This window comes from Colobus angolensis, unplaced genomic scaffold (assembly GCF_000951035.1).
Source record: "Colobus angolensis palliatus isolate OR3802 unplaced genomic scaffold, Cang.pa_1.0 Scaffold344, whole genome shotgun sequence".
Lineage (NCBI taxonomy): Eukaryota > Metazoa > Chordata > Mammalia > Primates > Cercopithecidae > Colobus > Colobus angolensis.
This window is the reverse complement of record NW_012116755.1, coordinates 1,332,208-1,351,621: the sequence shown is the minus strand read 5'-3', so window position 1 is coordinate 1,351,621 and position 19,414 is coordinate 1,332,208. Positions and strand designations below refer to the sequence as shown.

The 19,414-nt window shown below is 47.4% G+C and overlaps 2 protein-coding genes across 2 annotated transcripts in view; one reads left to right on the top strand and one right to left on the bottom strand.

Annotated features, from left to right (window-relative positions):
* ZDHHC3 (zinc finger, DHHC-type containing 3) overlaps positions 1-9,425 on the top strand; it is a 61,267-nt gene extending 51,842 nt beyond the window's left edge. The window contains exon 8 of the mRNA XM_011952647.1: positions 6,581-9,425. Coding sequence (XP_011808037.1) covers positions 6,581-6,829 — 249 coding nt within the window. The 3' untranslated portion in view covers positions 6,830-9,425. The remainder of the gene's footprint in view (positions 1-6,580) is intronic.
* A 1,446-nt stretch (positions 9,426-10,871) lies between these two features.
* TGM4 (transglutaminase 4) overlaps positions 10,872-19,414 on the bottom strand; it is a 39,304-nt gene continuing 30,761 nt past the window's right edge. Inside the window, exons 10-14 of the mRNA XM_011952644.1 lie at positions 17,517-17,768; positions 14,372-14,650; positions 13,613-13,782; positions 13,333-13,469; positions 10,872-11,868 (exon numbers count right to left, since the gene is read on the bottom strand). Coding sequence (XP_011808034.1) covers positions 11,727-11,868; positions 13,333-13,469; positions 13,613-13,782; positions 14,372-14,650; positions 17,517-17,768 — 980 coding nt within the window. The 3' untranslated portion in view covers positions 10,872-11,726. The remainder of the gene's footprint in view (positions 11,869-13,332; positions 13,470-13,612; positions 13,783-14,371; positions 14,651-17,516; positions 17,769-19,414) is intronic.

Genomic DNA, 19,414 nt, shown 5'->3' with positions numbered 1-19,414 from the left:
TAAATTTACAGTTCACTTAGGTATATGAAAGAAGTGTGATTGTATTAAATGACTAGAGCAGGGCTGCAGCTCTGGGCCTCCCCTAGGGGAGAGCGATTGGTAATACTCCATCCTCTAGGGCATTTTTTAAAGTGAGACAGGTTAGTTCTTTTCCCCCTGGCATTTCTAAGGAATGCAGCAGACAGTGCTGAAGATGCACTGAGTTTTTTTAGTCCTAAAAATAGAAACTCATCCTTTGAAGTTGTGCATACTATGTTTATCTTTCCAATACAGTGGGGTTCCTTCAGATATCCTATAAGATTCTGCCTCTGGGTTTGTATAGGCCTTGGCTAGAAAGAGTCAGTGTTTCTGAGCTCTCAAACCAGTTGCACTCAGAAGATAGGAATACCCCAAGGTTCCTGGCATTTTTATTTCATTTTTATTCAGACTGCTAACAGTTTGCCGAGAGCACAATGACTGAGGAATGTGGCCATCATTTGCAGGATAGTGATTGGTTCCCGGCCTGGCTTCCACATAGGAAGAAAAAGCATCCCTGAGCTTTCCTCAGCATTTCCAGATACAATGAAAGAGGACATCTTTCTACACAAAGTCGCCCCAACTTTTGGCTTGGACACAGGAGTTTTAATAGTACTGTTTGGTGAACTCATGGGAAAATGAACCAGTAGTAGCCACTGTCTTTCAGAGCATGGGCTCTGGGGAGTGGAAGTGAAAAATAAAGATGTGGCTCGTTGGGTTAGGTGTCAGGTTTGTGTTCATAGCAACCAGACTGAATATGCAAAAGGCTTAGATCTAAGCAAATCTGTGATCTATGCATATTTGCTTGGACTTGGTAATACTTCCTCTTTTTTGTTAGAGACAAGGTCTTACTCTGTCACCCAGGCTGGAGTGCAGTGGCACAATTAGAGCTCACTGCAGCCTTGAACTCCTGGGCTCAAGTGATTCTTGTGCCTTGGCCTCCTGAGTATCTAGGGCTACAGGCATGTACATGCCTGGCTAATTTTGTTGTTTTTTAATAGAGTCAGGGTCTCACTGTGTTGCCCCAGCCAGTCTCAAATGCCTGGCCTCAAGCAATTGTCCTGCCTTAGCCTCCCAAAGTCTTGGGATTACAGGCGTGAGCCACTGGGCCCAGCCCCGTACTTCTTGTTGAAAGAGCCCCAAGTATTAGCTTTTGCTCATCTGGCTAGGCCACTCAAATAGTTAAAATCCACCGTCCCCTAATGCAGAAACCGTTTAGGTGAGGTAAATTAACAAACATTTTAAACACATAGGTTGGCATTACACAGAAGCTCCTCTCCGGGGGGCTGGGCTGGGCTTTCTCAGCCAGACTAATGGGTTTTAAATTTCTCTCTCTTCAAGACTTGCAGTGCATCAGTTTAGAGGGTGAGCCAGCCAGTAAAGGGAAGGGGCCCCACCTAGAAGGTGCCCTTCAATATCAAAGAAACGTGAAGAGAGAAAGATTTTGCTAGAATCCTCCTCAAAGGTGTTCTTGAGGTTGCCAGACCAGCAACACCAACATCAGCATCCCCTGAGAACTCGTTAGAAATGCACATGCTCCACCCCCTCCCCAGACTACCGAACCAGAAACAGTGGGGCCCAGCGGTCTGTGTCTTCACAGCCCTCCAAAGTGATTCTGACTATCAAGTTTGAGAATCCACTTGGGGCTTGCAGGGGTCCCTCCTCAGGTGGTCCCTGATGCCTGCTGGTGATATGGGTCCTGTGTGCTGCCGGGCTCAGCATAGTGCAGTCGGGGTGTGCTGATGGTGAGACAGGCACGTGTTCCCTCCACTGAGAAGCCACTGAGACCGCCTTGCCTCATAACCTGCGGCCTCCCCAACAAACAACTGCCAAGACATCAAAGAAAGTCTGTATGAGGCGGATCCAAAGTATTAGCCTGCCCACCACTCCTTGTGCATCTCATCAGTGGAACCCATCTCTAGACCAAGGGCCCTTTGGGTGAAGAACCAGCCCGGAAGGGAAAGAGAAAAGCATAGAACCAAGGGACCTCCAGAGGGGAGTGGTGGCCGGTGAGCAGTCTAGAGCCAGGAGCATTGTAGCAGCCCAGGTACGTGACCTGTACACGTCCTGACCTTTGCTTTCCACATATGGGTTTAAACACCCATGTGACTTTTTCTTATATTCTTTAAATACATATCTGACTTAGGATCACCTCACAGAAGAGACAGAATTCACGGTGAAGCAGAAACAAGCCTCTGACCAGTGTGCTCCCAACCTGAACCTTCTTTTTCTCACCCTCTCCCTCAAGAAAACATCTTGCTGACTTGAGCAGCATGATTGCCGTAGCAGAGTGGTCCCCAGGGATCCCGCTCTGTTGTGGCACACAGGAGGAGCCGATGATGCTGATCCAAGGAGTGATGACAAGCGCTGCAGAGGGACGTTTGCCAAAAGCCTTCAGGGGGCCGCATGTGCTCTAACACCGACATAAGGATGCCCTGAATTTCTGCAGCTGAGGCCATATTGTCTGGTGACCAATATTTGGGTCCTGGCTTCAGTCTTTGGTTCAAATCTCTGCTTGGCTACTTATTACCATACCTACTACCAAAATATGACCTTGAGCAGTAACTTCTTCAAGTCTCAGTTTTTTCATCTGTAAAATGGGAATGATAATCTAAATCACAAAGTTAATGGAAGGATTACATGAGGGTGATGAATGGGAATGTATAGTGTCTGGCCCTGGTATGGCTCTGTAAGTGTTAGCTGTGTTAGAGCTGTGCTTTTCAAACCATCAGTCACAACCGTTCATGGTTTGCAACCAGCATGTTTTTCAAGAAAAATGTTTAATGCATTACATATTGCAGGGTAAGTATTGTTTTATGAAGCTTAGAGGATTGTGTGTATATGTGTTCTGGAATGAAACAGAAAAATGTTTCCTCTTGTGGATTACAATATAGAGGTATGAAATCTCTGGCCGGGCGCGGTGGCTCAAGCCTGTAATCCCAGCACTTTGGGAGGCCGAGACAGGCAGATCACAGGGTCAGGAGATCAAGACCATCTAGCTAACCCGGTGAACCCCCGTCTCTACTAAAAAATACAAAAAACTAGCCGGGCGAGGTGGCGGGCGCCTGTAGTCCCAGCTACTGGGGAGGCTGAGGCAGGAGAATGGCGTAAACCTGGGAGGCGGAGCTTGCAGTGAGCTGAGATCCGGCCACTGCACTCCAGCCTGGGCGACAGAGCAAGACTCCGTCTCAAAAAAAAAAAAAAAAAGAAATCTCTGATGAAGAGAGACAGTGCTATCTGCCCAGCTATGAAGAGACACATTTGCATAGACTGCTCCCTGAGGCTCTGGCTTTCTACATCTGATGATACAGGGAGCAGGGAACAGCCTGTTCTCGCTCTGTGGGGCTCAGCTGAGTCTTCACAGACTCTTCCTTCCTCGGAAGCCTTATTCCTAATACATTCATTTTGGAGTGTTGGTGAGTTTGTTCACAGATCACAGCTCATGTATCACCCAGGCTGACCTGAGCCAAAAGGCCCGTCACACACCCTTTGCAAGAGCTGCTGGTGTCGACTATGACCCCCTTACCAGGCATCAACAATTTTTGTTTGTTCTCTTGAGCCTAAAGCTAGTATTACTGCTCCTCTGCAAACCTCAAGTTTAAGAACTTTGCCTGCAGGATTCCTTTAAATCCACATAAAACTCAAAATTGAGTCCTACCAGGAAAAAGCAGCCCATTTTTATACATCAGATTTGTTTGCAATATTTTCTTTCCGGACTCAAAAGTCAACACTCCCTGAACGTTTGTCCATTTTACTGCTGAAGACCTCTGGTAGACAGGCCAGGCTCTGTCTGGAATACTTTTATGAGCTTGGTGAGGAGGTTGAGTATAATCCAAGAGTGCCTATCTGGGAGCATGCCACATGAATGGCAAATAATCATCCTGTGGGCTCTTGGCTTCATTCCCCTTCTCTCTGAGCTCAGCCTCGGCACAGTGGTGATTTGCAGTAGAGCTGGAAACATGTTGGGCAGAAAAAAACGACACTACTTCTGGTCCCAGTTCTGATACATAACAAGCTAGATGAGCCTTGGCCACTGTCATGGCCTCTTGGAACTTCTGTTTCTTCCCCATCTGCCAATCATCAATCCTCATACCCACCTCCTCACAAGGAGGCTATAAAAACCTGTGGTCATGGCTTTGAGTCCAAGTCAGTATGGATGCAGCCTGTCTGTCATTTCTGGGTGTCTCCTCTGTAGCTGGATGTGCCATATGGTGATGTCCCAGCTCTTGTGCTATCAAGTTAAAGCCTCTTTCTCGACAGGCTGCAGACAATCACCCAGGAAGGGAATGCAGAATGCCCAGAGCAAATCATCTCAGCTGGGCACTGCTTCTGTGCCAAGAAGGGAGGCCTGGCGAGGGGCCAGTCAGGAAGCAGCATGGCATCCCGTGTTCATGACCCACATGAAGGTCCCTCTAGACTTGTGTCAACAAGATCCATTTTCTGAAACAGCTGTTTTTGTTCTGATTATAAAAGTAACATTGGCTCATTGGTAAAACTTGGACTACGTGAGAAGTCTACAGAAATAAATACAAATCATCTAGAATTCCATCCCCAACAGTAACCACACAAATGTTCTAATGTCATGTAAAACTATATTAAACCATCTTTTCTAGCTGCATAGTGTTATAGAATCGTTTGCTTAACCATCGTTATTGGGCATTTCTCGTTTCCAACTTTGCATTATTATAATTCAGTGTTCAAGTTTGTATTGCATAAATCTTTGTCTGATTATTGATTATTTTTAAACTTTTTGTGAAGTAACTTCAGACTTAGAAAAATGTGACAAAAACAGTACAAAGAGTTCCCATGTACCCTTCAATCAGTCTCACCAAAGGTAAATATTTTATACAACCATAACACAAATATAAAACCCTGGACATTGGCAACACCATACCCTTAACTAACGTATGTACCTTATTCACATTTCTCCTGTTGTCCCATTAACACCCTTTTCTGTTCCAGGATCCCACACGGCATCATTTGCGATGTCTCCTTAGTCTCCTCCAGTTTGTGACAGTTCCTCAGTCTTCCTTTGTCTTTCATGACTTTGACTCTTTTTAAAAATTGAGGTGAAATTCCCGTAACATAAAATTAGCCATTTTACAGTGTACATTTAATGTATTCACAATGTTTTGTACCACTGGTTCCAAAATCTTTTCATCAAAAGGGTCTTTGACCCTTCTGAAGATGTAGGGCAGGTATTCTTTAGGCTGTCCTTCAGATTGTGTTTTTGATGTTTTTCTCATGATGAGGTTGAGGTTAGGCATTTGGGACAGGAGCACTGCTGAAGCAGTGTGTCCTCGTTGCGCCGCATCAGGAGGCACATGGTGTTGATATGTTTCATTATTATTGTGATGTTAACTTTGATCACTGGGTGAAGGTGGTACCCGCATTGTTTCTTCCCTACTATTAAGGTACTGTTTTTCCCTTTGTAATTGATAAGTATCTTATGAGGATATACTTTTGAGATCCGATTTTTTTAACTTAGAATTTATTCAAAAGTCAAGAGTCACAAATCTCTGAGATGGTGTGGGAAGAAAAAGTGCTGGAGAAGAACTGGCGTAGGGTACCATCAGATCCCAGACTGTGTGTGTGCCTCAGTTTCTCTTTCTGCATAACAAAGGATTGTGCCAGTTGTATAACAATCTTGTGTGGAAGAGAAAACCTAGAACTAGATACACAGAGATCTTTCTTGAGTCATGTGAATGAGCAGTGCCCAAGGCCGGCAAACCCACAGCAAATTCCCTTGGCTTCCAGAAGAGATGGAGAAAGCAGTGCCCCCACTGGAGGGTCAAAAGCCTCTGTGCAGGGTGTTGTGGGCCTGGAGAGCTGGCCTGGCCATGTCTTTACCTCCTCTGGGCATCTCCCCACCCCAGCACCCTTTCTGTGGCCTGGTGGCTGAGTTGCAGCCGACACCCAGAGGCAGGTGAGTTGACAGCTTGGAAGAGGCTGCAGGGTGGATCTGCTGCATGAGCAGGCCTGAGCACAGCCTTACCTCCCCACAGTGGTCCTGGGTGCCCTCCGGCTGCCTACTGCATGTTGGCACTAGCTGTATGAGCACCCGCTTCTTCACCTCGCATGCTATTTGTGTCCTGCACTCTCTCCTTAACCCCATCGTCCTTCTGCTGTGTTTGCAGCCCCTATCTACCCTGGTTGGAGTGGCCAAAAATATTTAGGAGGGGGTCACCAGTTTGTAGCAGCCTCAGAGGATGCGTGGTTCCCCTTATGCCTCAGCCACTCATCAGCCTGGCCCCTGCCCATCATCTGGCATTGCATTTGTGGAAGGAAAGAAGGGGAGGGCTGGGTGGTGGGTGGAGAACACATGAGTCCGCCAGGCAGGCCCTGCTTGCTGTGTTGCTCCACGCTGCTGTCTACCCACGCCCCAGAAGTCCTCCGAGGCACCTCCCGGGGCTGAGCTGGGCCACAACAGGCTGCCCCTCTCAGACCCCATCTTACCCACGCCCTGGACCCCGCCACTGCTGTGCCATAGCTGGGGGTGTGTACATGAGCTGCACAGCCCAGCACCACGCTGACGCTGATGCTCTTCATCCCCTTCTCCCTCCAGGGCATCGAACGCCTCAAACGAAAGAACCAGCCCAGGGAGCGCACGGGGAGCTGGCAGTCAGTAAAGGAGACCTTTGGTGGGGACTTCTCCCTGAACTGGTTCAACCCCTTCTCCAGACCGTGTCAGCCAGAGATCCCCAGTGACAAAGACATGGTGCGGCAGGTGACATCGCTGTCAGACACCGAAACAATGGAGGATCCATCAGAGGAGACAAAGGATGAGGACTCTGTGGAGGTGACAGATGAATAGATGCTGCTGTGGGGAGAGAAGCAAACACTAAAAAGTGCTGTCAACCTTTGTCCTGGGGTTTTGGATAATGGGGCTCATGGGCATGGTGCACTCCCAGCACCCCCAGCGCTTCCCTGAGCCGCTCACTTGGCCTTGCCATTCCCTGTAACCCCTCCTTCATCTCTCCATGTTGGGCCAGGTCTGGGGGTCGGGAATAGGCTGGGGACATCAGAGAAGGATGGTGGCTTTCTCAGAGTTCATCTAAGAAGAGTCTGCACTGAGAGGGCTCATCAAGAACCGTTCTTCAAGACTAGGCGGCTTTTACATTCTCCGCCCAGCAAAGGGAGCTTTGGAACAGGGCAGCCCAGGGGCAGAAAAGAGCTTGCCTTTGGCTTTCCCTAGGATTTCTGTCTTCTCTTGGGAAGGCTGGGGCCTTGGCTCCTGGCTTTGAGGGTTAAGATTGTGACAGAAGGACCGGGCAGGGCTGGCCTTGGGGACCTGGGTTGGGACACTGACATCAGGGGAGACTAGCCTGGAAAGACTGCAGAGCTGCCAGCCACTCCCTGGAAAGGGCTTCCCCCTGCTGCCTGCTGAAATTAGGAGGTAGAGGTGGCTGCCGCATGGTTCGAAGAGGACCCCGCATTAAGCTCTACACACACACGTGCAGGACATGGCCAGCATGGACAGAGCCAGAGTTACGACAGTAGCGCCGAAAATGAGCCACCATTCCACAGACACTGGAGTCTTCACTGAGCGGGACAGCTGGGAGCTGTCCTGCCTGTGGCTACATATCTAGCCATTCACAGGTGTGGGTACAGGAAGGACATCTTTAGAGCTACTGGGGACTCTCTAACCACTCCCATGAGAACTTAATTGAACGTTACCTCTTAGAGGAAGTCTAATAACACACGTAGGTAGAACTAACCATAAACCCTGCCTGTGTGTTTGAGGCCAGTTCTCCCAAATTGGTGCCCATCTTGTCTCTGAAAAGATGGGTGATGGCCAGGGCCTGCTGACTAATGAATCAGATGAATCAGGAAGACAGACACACACACCCTACCAGGATGAGTCTGCCCTCTATTCACCCCATTTGAAGCCTGGGGTGTCTGTGACCACTTCCGAAGGTCTGAGCAGCATTCTGGTGCTCCTAAATCCCATTCCAGTGGTTGCTGAAGCAGCATCTTCTGCACAAAGCCCAACGGAAGAGTTCTTATCCCCGTTTGGTATAAGAAGTGGATTCACCACCCACTCCCTCCACGGGCCTTTGTTCCTCTCTTTGGGCCATTTCCCCAGCATCTACTGGCGTCAGGATTGGCAGGGGCATAGGTCCTCAGCAGAGCATGCCCCTGCAAGGCCTCAGTGTCAGGGCCCCCCTTCCAGCTCCAGGCAAAAGGGCATGAGTGCTGGCCCCAAGTGGCCTGTGGCTCCAGTTCAGAGGAGAAGAAGGTCAGTGTTTGGAGGTGCAGTCTCAGGACACTGAGAAAGGAAACTAGCAACCATGAGAAAGAAAAGAGCCAAGCAGCATCGTGGTTCTTGGACAGCATCCTTGGACACTCTGTGAAGGGTGACGATCCTGCCAGAGACCGTCTCTCTACAACTGATGACCCACAGGGCCTGGGGTTAATTGCTCAAAGGGTCCAATGTTCACAAAGCCACCTCTGCCCTAATCCTTGCTCAGAGCTCTCCAAGTATGACCCACAAGAGGGGTGATGGGGGATTCTAACATTAACAGAGCAACCAGAAAGACATTGGGCCTCCCACAGTCAGGCTGCAGGCCCACTTTCTTGGTCCTTATCAGCTTTAATATTTATTAATAACGACATAGGAGCCTGAGTCAGCTGTAAAGGCCATTAACTTGCAATCTGGACAGGAAGTTGACGCTCACCACTTTGGGTAAGAGCTGCTCTGACTATAGGGCCCCCCTATTTGTTATCCTAACTCAGAAGCATCTCTGGGCTGCCAGGGTGGCGGATGAAATACCAAAGAGTTCACACCAAGGAGGAAGCAATGCCTGCGCCCGGAGTCTCCTAGGGGACAGCAGTTCGAATAAGCAAAGAGGATTTGCTGGTCACTGTTTGCTGACATGGGTCTTTATGGTGAGTTCAGGCCTGAAGACAGGGGTGTCTGCAAAACCACATGGCCCTTGAGAAATGTCCTTGCACATTGGGCTTCAAACTCCTCTCCCAGGGATCCAGCTTGGCCTGAAAGCAGAGGTGCACACCAGCCCCAAAGCCCATTGTGTTTTCAGTTAGGTTGCTCTGGAAAGGAAGGCTGGGGTGAGGGGGCATTTTATCTGCACAGAGGCAGACCCTGCCTCCCCTCATCACTGACCCCATCTCCAAGGTAGACCTCAGCCATGTCAGTCCCTGTTCTGGAAGGTGCTGGGCTGGGCCACAGCCAGGGTTATGTAGGTAATTAACGTGTCCAACCCCGAGCTGAGCCTCCCTATACCAGCAACACAGTGGTCTGTGTGGTGACCGTTCACAGCATAACATTCTGCTTAGCCTCAAACTGAAAGCATTGCAACTGATGTCAAAACCCGATGAGATCTTACAGGGAGAGAGAGTGGGTGCAATTTGCCTCTTTCTTTGAATAAAAAGCTCTTTGCTCACCCTCAGTGACTAGAGTCTCCTGTTTTAATTAAGAGATCCCAGCCCAAACCCTTGGGCAGTGTCCTTCCTCATGGGTCACCCTAAAGGCACCTCTAGGAAAGCTACTTTTCTTCCATTCCCAGTGTGGGAGACAAGTGTCATACGGCATCACACAGTGGCCATGCCAGGCTTTAGCACCTCTTGGGATCGGACACTGTGCTGTGGAGTGACCAAACCCTTCTGTTTGTGTCACCAACTTTGTGGTATTTCCAGCAGAAGGAACAATCACCTTTCCTTCAATAAACATTTATTGAACACCTACTGTATGCCAGGGAGGTGGGCAACTGGGGCAAGGGTGACCAGGATTGAGGTTTTTTCACTTGGGCAGCTGGAAAGGCAGAGGATGACAGGTATCCCACCCCTGACTGTCCTGTGAATTAGACACAAAATAACCCTCATTCAAGCTACGCATGTGCCTCTGCCAGGGTGTGTATCCAGTGTGTATCCAGCCTTTGAGAGAGGGGTTGGATGTACTGAACAGACAATAAAGAAGCCAACTCCAGCCGGGTGCGGTGGCTCACGCCTGTAATCCCAGCACTTTGGGAGGCCAAAGTGGGTGGACCACGAGGTCAGATCAAGACCATCCTGGCTAACACGGTGAAACCCCGTCTCTACTAAAAAAAATACAAAAAATTATCTGGGGGTGGTGGCGGGCACCTGTAGTCCCAGCTACTCAGGAGGCTGAGGCAGGAGAATGGCGTGAACCCGGGAGGCGGAGCTTGCAGTGAGCTGAGATCCGGCCACTGCACTCCAGCCTGGGTGACAGAGCGAGACTCCAGCTCAAAAAAAAAAAAAAAAAGAAGAAGAAGCCAACTCCTCGAAGCACCTTTTGTTTGGACGAACGGAGGCAAGATGGTGCACGTCCGGGTTCTTCATCAGCAACTTTACCCGTGGGCGCGAAAATGCAGCCGGCACCTGGGAAGGTGCAGATCAACTGGGCATGCGCCAGGTGACGTCAATCCAAAGAGACCAGGATTTACCTGGTCGCACCTGCGGAACGCCCCCTGACACGCCCGTGTCCCGCCTATTGCCCTCCCACTCCTAGAAAAGCCGCTCTCCGCCAGTGAGCCGCACGGCCTTCCTCCAGCCCCACTGATGTCGGGATGTCAGGACTGTGGGAACTCCGTCCGAGAGCCCCACCGGGGGACTCTGCCGGCCTCAGACTTCTCCCTACCCACCTTCTTTCCCTGAAGGTAGGTGACCAAAATAAACTTGCAGTTTTGCTCCTACACTTGCCTACCCGCTGGTTCTTTTGTGCTCGCTCTGGTGGTCTTAGAAAAACAAATCACCTTTGCCTGGGGAGGCCAAAGGATTCCACGGCTCCCCAAGTGACCACATAAAATAAACCCCCAGCACAGGATACTTTAAGAAGCTTATTGGCATAAAGATAAAAGGACTCAGGGACCACAGAGTTTTCTTGAAGTAGAGTTTAATTTAAAGCATAGTGATCATTTGAGCAAATCTCTGGAGGGCAGAATAAGAAGGAGTAGGCTTCAGTTAACAGAAGCAGCCTTGAGTTGCCAGGATGGTGGATGGAATACCAAAGAGTTCACACCAGGGAGGAAGCAATGCCTGCCCCCTGGAGTCTCCTAAGGGGCAGCAGTTAGAATAAGGGAAGAGGATTTGCTGGTCACTGTTTGCTGACATGGGTTTTTATAGTGAGTTCAGGCCTGAGGACAGAGGTGTCTGCAAAACCACGTGGCTCTTGAGAAATGTCCTTGCAGATTGGGCTTCAAACTGCTTGGAGCACCAGGAGAGGGACTTCCTGGATTTCAGGGATAGAGAGAGGACAATGGAGGCAAAGGAGGAGAATGCACTTCTAGCAGGCCCACCCCAGTTGACAGGTGCCTTCAGGGCGTGCAAACACATTGCCTGAAGATATGCAGCTTCTCACGGGGCGCCAGCGGGTGGCAGCTACTGGGGACTCTCTAACCACTCCCATGCCCATAGCCTGCTGCTCCAGGGAGAGAATCTGTGGCTTTGAAGTCTATGCATTTGAATTGAGACAATGGTGGCCCTGATTTTTGAGGCCATGACTCAGGAAAGGGATGGGATTCTGTGGCCTAAGCTGGTGTTTATAGCTGTGTGACAGCACAGGACCTAGCCTTGTGGGTCTGGCTGCTTATGGTTGTGTTGGCCTTTCTGACCTCCTGCTCTTGAATCTGCCCTCATAAAAGTCATCAAATTTAATCATCCATAATCTGAAAGCTAAGCACAAAGTAGGAAATGCTGAAATCTCAACTAAGGCTCCACAGCATCAGACAAGGCTACTTGGTGATGAGAACAATCTTCTGAGCGTTAATCTCTTTCACTTGTTTGGAACTTAACTTGACGATAAATTTCTTGGGTCCAGTTTTTATTGGGGTGCATTTTATTTGGGATTGGATGGTCTCACCAGGCTGCACCGTCCTGGAAAATTCAAAGACATATGGACATACAATCAGCCAAGGATGTTACGGGAAGAGGAAGAAGATGAGTTGGGTGAGAAACCAGAAAGCCGAGCCTTAGCTCAGCCTCTTTGAAAAGCCCTGGCCATTCCAGGGCATGGCACATTCCTAGATGGTAAGACACAATATTGTCATTTGGCACAATTCTCCCCCAAATAAATAGGTAAATTCAATGCAGTATCAGCTTAAATCCCAAATGTTTTCAAACTATATGACAAGATGATTCTAAAAGTTCTATAGACAAAAATGTGGGGGGTGGTGATTTGCCTAATACATATCAATATGTAGATATGATAATCATATAAAATTATTATAGAACTATAATAATTTAAGTGGTATGATGTTATAGTAGAAGAAGACAAATGAAATAGCAAATTAAAGAGTGCAGAGACCCAGATATATATGGGAATTTACAGCCTAATAAAGGCAGTGCTACAAAGTACTAGGAAAACCATACACAAAGTTGGAGCTCCACATCACACCACACCCCAAAAAAATTCCAGATAAATACCTAATTGTGTAAATAAAGCTGGAAATTCTAGAAAAAGCATAAGAGAATATTTCTATGCACCTAGGATGACATGAAATTCAGTATCCGTAAGGGAAAAGATTGAAAAATTTGACTACATTAAAATTTAAAAGTTCTAATGCTGAAAGACATCTTAATGTTTAAAAAAATACAAACTGTTTAGCTGGGCATGATGGCCCATGCCTGTAACCCCAGCACTTTGGGAGGCCAAGGCGGGCAGATCACCTGAGGTCAGGAGTTCAAGACCAGGCTGGCCAATATGGGAAAACCCCATCTCTACTAAAAATACAAAAATTAGCCAGGTGTGGTGGCGCATGCCTGTAATCCCAGCTACTCAGGAGGCCAAGGCAGGAGAATCACTTGAACCTGGGGACGGATGGAGGTTGCAGTGAGCTGAGATCCTGTAACTGCACTCCAGCCTGGGTGACAAAGTGAGACTCTGTCTCAAAATAAATAAATTAAAAATTAAATTTAAAAATTTAAATACAAACTGCTATAAACAAGTCACAGCACATAACACTCTTTACTGTGTAAAGACTCCATACTAATATGAAAAAATAAATGACTCAGTAGAAAAATGGACAAAAGTTAGGAACAGGCAATTCACAGGAGAGAGTCAATTAATGTAAGAAATATTCAGCCTCACAAATAATCAGAGATGCAAAGTAAAGCAATGAGATTACTTAACTGCTAGATTGGCAAGAATCAAAAGATCTGTTGATAGAGCATAAATTGACGCAATCTTTTCTGAAAGTAATTTGGCACTAGCAAAATGTATCTACGTTTTGACCCTATGACCCCATACTGGGAATTCACATCTCAAGAATATGCACACATGTGCAAGATATATGTCCAGAAGTATATTTCTGTTTGTAAGAATACCTCAGACGGACTCACCCATGGTCAGTGGTCTGCGGTGAGGAGATGCCCAGGCTTTCCAAGGAGAACTTAACGTCAGTCAAAGGGATGGCCAGAGTATTTCTGAAGATACAATTGCAGACAAGTAGCTGGCCAACTCTGCCTGTGTTAGGCAACTGTAGTAGGGTGGGGAGGAGAGATGGGGAGAGAAGATATGCATGAGCCAACCAAGGACCCTCAGGGTTCTTAAGGGCCCCCGTCACACTCCATGGCCAACTTCCAGGCAGGAGGAGCCCTTTATGGCCTGCAGGAATCTCACCTCTATAGAGAACTCAGGGTACTGGAAAGACGTGAATACTTCAGAGGCCATGATTTCTTTAGACTCCACAATTTCCGCAATGATGAAACCTCTGATAACTGGCTCATCATCTAATATAGCCAGGCTGTTGATGTAGGTCTTGGAGTCCAAGGTCAGAGTCACTTCTGATACTGCCAAAGAGTCAGGGTGGAGGGGAGAGGTCATTCATCATAGGCCCCATGAGGTTTCCTCATCAAGCACAGAATTAGAATAACTTTGTATGAATTGAACTGGATAACCTTGGACATGTCCCATACTCTCTTTAGAAAACAAGACGTTGGGCTCAAGATGGAATAATAATTGGCCAATTTCTCCAAGCTTCCATCCTGAGTGCATGACAGACATTACCCATTGTCATCAGGACATCCCACTTGTTCCCAACACTGTGCCCTGGGCATTCATACTCATTGATTTCACTGGGCATCTGAGATTAAAATTTCTGCCACCATAGAAGACTTCTCATGACACTTTCAGCACCCCTAATTTAGAGCACTACGATAGACCCAGGCTCCTAGTCCAGTGAGTGGTCTATTGGCCCACTTTTCCTCTGTGCCTGGCTTTCTTGTGACTACCAAGGGGTAGGTTTTCAATAAATGTTTGTGTTAACTCACACACAAAAATTTGTTAATGTATGGAAGTTGTCCACAGAGGAGAAGAGGGATTTCAGATTGTGGGGACCCTGAGCTCACTTGAGGCCTCTCCTCCCCCTGGTTCTGGTACCTTGACCTTGGATCTGCGAGGTCTTATTGAGGTCACACAGTTTTGCCACCTTCTTGCCAGTGTACAACTGTAGTTCAAAGGAGCCCGAGATGTTGACATTCTGTAGGGCAGCAGTCTTCCTTTTGAGAATCACGGTGAAATTAACAGGGTTTCCCAGCAGCACATCATCTGACTGTACCGACATGTGAAGAAAGTTCTCTTTTACAGGTCGTCTGTGCTCCCTCTCAGAACTGAGAAGGAGGAAGGCATGATCCATGACCTGCCTCTCCTCGGAGGAGCCTGAAAGAGACACAAAGACAGGTTCCTTCAGGTGCTCCTTCAAGGGCCAAATGTCCCAACCACCGCCGTGGCAGAAGGAGCCCATCTGCATGGCCAGGACTCCAGAGACATCCCTGGAGCCCATGAGCTATAGATTCACAGAGAGGAGCATTCACATCCCCATTCCTAAGCAATAGCACATTCTGACATCAGTGGGAACGGCAGAATAAAGACCTCCAAAAATCTGCTTCTCCATAAAAGCAATGAGAACATTGGCAAAAATTATCAAAACAATTTTTTCAGAACTCTTGACATTAACTAAAGGCTTATAATAATCTAAGGAGCATTTATTCAAGTAAAACAACACAATCTCAGTAAGAATAGTTTTGTGGCATTCTGATTCCCATCTCCCCTTCTCTCCAGCTCCACAGTAGACTCAAAAACCAACAGCACCAAATCACAGTGAAAACCAGCAGCCTAGCCACCTCCGGAGGGGACAGAATGGTTTTGGAGTTCCCTAAAAGCTCCACTACCACAGAATTGTTGTTAATTCACCTAAGGGCGATTCCCTGGAAACCCTCATTCACAGAGTTTGTCTTCATTGACCTGACTCAGAGCTCCCTCGTTACCAACAGCCTTTTCCCTGGAGCATTTGTTAAGACAAACAACCAACCTACAGCAATTGTTTACAATTGCAGTTTCCTAAGGCAACAAGGAAAAGAAGGGAGTTGAGGGGAAAAGAAGCCAATCAAAAATCTTAAAAGGAAAAACTGAGGAACAAAATGTCCATGGGGCTTTGGAAAGCTCAGTCAGAATCCTGGAAATCTAGAACATCTGAGAAAGGTCTGATAAGGCTCTAAGCTCTCACCTCTAACCGACTTTGAGGCTCTGCCCAAGCAAGAAGTGAAGGCAGAATTGTAAATTGCCTACCAGGGCAATGAAATGTACCCCAACTTGTACACAAAGCCCCTTACCAAAGGCTAGGAGTCTTAATGATTCAAGGAATTTAAAGCAATATCCATCCAATCATTAGCTGACCATTCAGCAAACTGTGCAGAGAATTCAGTGGTCATGGATAAGAAAGATTACAGACTTTCTGGAATTATATCAGGGAAGTCATTAAACAAACAGCAACAACAAAAGCAACCCTGGGACGGGGGACAGGATCTGATTTCTAGAGTTACCATATTATGTTTTTTAAAATGTCCAATTTTTAACAAAAAATTACAAGACATACAAAGTATAGGCCATACATGGCGGTACAGGGGTTGGAGGGGAGGAACATGGAAACAGTCAATAAAAACTGTCCCTAAGGAAGCCCTGACATTGAACCTACTAGACAAAGACTTTAAATTAGTTATTTTAAATATATTCAAAGAACCAAAAAAAGGCATGAGAACAAATGGCTTGCCAAATACAGAATATTGAGAGAGATTAAAATTATTTTTAAAAAAGAACCAAATATAAATTCTGGAGTGGAAAAGTACAATAATAGCAGATTAGAGCTTGCAGGAAAATCAGCAAACTTGAAGACAGGTCATAAGATTATCTAGTCTGAGAGACAGAAAGGAAAAACAATGAGGAAAAGAGAACAGAGCCTCAGAGATCTGAGGGACACGATCAAGTGTAGCAGTTGACAGATACCACTGGTCTCCCTCTCTATCATATCCCTCCCTCTCTGATACTTCTGTCACACTGCCAAAAAAAGAAAAAAAACTCCTGACCTAATTGCTTTTAATCAAGTTTGCTCATTTTCAACACAGCCCTGAGGATAAGATTTTATTTCAGAGAGAGCAGCTGTAAGACAGGAATTTCTGAGCTTGGTTACAAAGCTCTCCATTCACGTCCACTCTGAACACAAAGAGACATCAAAGTGGAGATCTCCAGTTTGTCCTGAGCTGCCTTGGTAGCCATCACTTGCCCCATTTATATGGAAGAAATATTTCCTGCAGGCCTACCTTGTGCAAGGTTTTATGCAAGCTCACAATCAACCCAGGGGTCCAAACTGACCTGCTTGTAACTGTACTGCAATGGAGGGTGGGAAAAGCCCCAGCTGCATGGGTACCATTTGCCATCCCATAGCACAGCAAATTGCTCCCTCATCTATGAGTTGTTACGATTTCCTGCCTTCCTCTTAATCACATCCCATCTTCAGTTTGCCCCTGTCTGGACTCTTGCACCCTTTGAGGATGCTGTATGGAGTTGTCTTCCTTTCTTTACCACGTGGTACAGGAACCACAGCCAATGGGCCACAGGGGAAATACAAATCTGTAAGATTGAGGCACATCAAGAACAGAGGCAGCATATGAGCCTGTGGATAGTAGAGATTGCAAAGGAGACAGTTCAGGTGGGGAAAGCATAAGCAGAGGTTTGGCCACGGGTGAAAGTAGCCAGCCTTTTCAGGGAACAGCAGGCAGCATGGCTAGGGGATGAACTTGAGCTCAGGAAGGGAGCCAGAGGCCAGCTCTGCAGGGGCCAGAAAGCCAGGCTGAGAAGATGTCTAATCTCCTGGGCACTGGGGAGCACGGACAGTCTTAGCAAGGTGAATAAGCAATGCAAAGGCCTCAATTAGGATTTGTGTTTTTTTGTTGTTTGTTTGTTTGTTTGAGACAGGGTCTTGTTCTGTCACCCAGGCTGGAGTGCAGTGGCATGGTCATAGCTCACTGCAACCTCAACCTCCCTGGCTCAAGCAGTCCTCCCACCTTAGCCTCCTGAGTAGCTGGGACCAAAGGCACATGCCACCATACCCAGCTAATTTTTTTTTTTTTTTTTTTTTGGTAGTGACGGGGTTTCACCATGTTGCCCAGGCCCACCCCCAATCTTGAGTATTTTCATGGTCTGAGTGACTCAGGGGCTGAGTTAGAAGGAGCCCTGTGATGCTGGCCACCTTCTGGATACTTGTACTCGTAGGTGATATCTCTCCGCCTGTCTTGGCCCACTGCCTTGGTGCTGATGTTTTTCCCGATGCTTGTGGTCTCCAGTGAAATTATGTGTAACTCCTCCTGCCCATTCACCATCTTCACCAACCAGATAAGCCTGTCACCATTCACTTCTGAGAAGACGAATCTGGTGTCATAGACAATAAAGATGTCACCTTTGCGGATGGCGGTCAGTGGTGATGGCCCACAGCAGAAGACACCTGAGGGGAAGCCAGAGGTGGTCACTCTCAGTAAGATTTCCCAGCCCACCCAGCCTGGACCCAGTGGCAGCAATGATTCCTAAACTCAAACAGGACTGGCAAGCAAACTTTGCCCAAGAAGCATCTGGGTGCTCATTTCCTAGGCTGTCCTAACTATTCTGAAAAGAGGGGCACATCTCAGCTTTGACTTGAAGAGTATCAGAAATCCTCCGTCCCAGTAATAGGAAGTCACACTGCCTATTAAACTCATCCCAGCACATCAGTCCCCAATAGAGCACAGAGATACACAATCTGGGTCTGATTCCTGGCATCACGCCTTGGAGCTATGTGATCTTGTGCAAGTCATTTCAGCTCTCTGTGGCTCCATTTCCTAGAAAACTAAGAATAAAAACTGCACTTACTTCCTAAGGCTATTGCGAAGATTAAATTAAATAATCCAGGCAAAGTACTTAGCCCTGTGCCTAAAACAAATGCAAGCTGTTGCTTATGGATCTGGGCTAATAAGAAAATTTCCATTCTAAGAGCTGTCTTTTTATTTCATTTTTTATTTTTTTTAAGAGCTGTCTTTTTATTTCCAGCATGGGGATAGAGAGTTCCCCTTATTAGTCATTGACAACTTAGTGAGAATTAGCCTCTTGTTTGATAGTTCCTCAGTAGTAGCTTTGGTGTTTACATACCCTTGTATTCTGGGCATTGGGTTTCTGCTTCCATTATTTTATTTAAACCTCAACACACAGTCTCCCCTCCCTTGCCTCTTGAAGGCAGCCAAACCTGTGAAGTCAGTGTATTGGAGCACTAGGACTCAGGATAACTGGTCTCCTAATCTAATACTGGTTCTTCTCCTAACTTGTTGACTAACCTTGGGCATCCCCACCCTCCCTCTCTGGCCTTATCTGTAAAGTGAGCAGGTTAGGTGAGCTTTTAAGGCCTTCTTTTCTGGCCAGGGAACAGGGCTTCCTCTGCCTCTCAGGCAGATAGGGGCACTGGGGCACTCACTGCCTGGTTGCCATGGCTACCGTCCCACCTCAGCAAATACTACTTAGACTCCCTGGATGGAAAGAGCCCTCAACATGGCCCTGCTGAGAATCTTCCTGCAGGGTACAGGGGGATATGGGCATATCACCTGCTCCTCCCACCTCTGGGGGCCACCTCCCACCACCCTCACCCCCTATTATAAGGGCAATTGGCCTTTTCTTTGGAGAAACATGGAGGCTGTTTTCACGTTTAACAGTACTTTCTGCCTTCAGGGCCATGTGGGCTCACACTGCAGCTGGAGGAATCAGGAGTCCCACACTGAGCGGTGTGGGGCCCGCAAAGTATGTTTAAATTTTAACCTGAATGCCTCTGGGGATCTGCATGCTCATGTCTCTAGGTCCCCATCTTCCCAAGTAGACAGCCCTGTTCACTCTGTGGCTCTGTGGGCAGATGAATTTGCTATCCTTGGGAGGAGGTTCACAGCCAAACTATGACTTATTCCTAGAAGAACCTTGAGAGACATCTACTTCAGGGGCTGCAGGAGTGAGGCAGAGGTGTCAGGGAGGGGTTGGCTTGTCCCTGAGCACACTTCAGCTGGAGTAGCTCTGCTTTACATTACGAGGTGGCACACAAAGTTTCCTTCTGAGCAGTCGGACTGCTTTTTTCAAAAA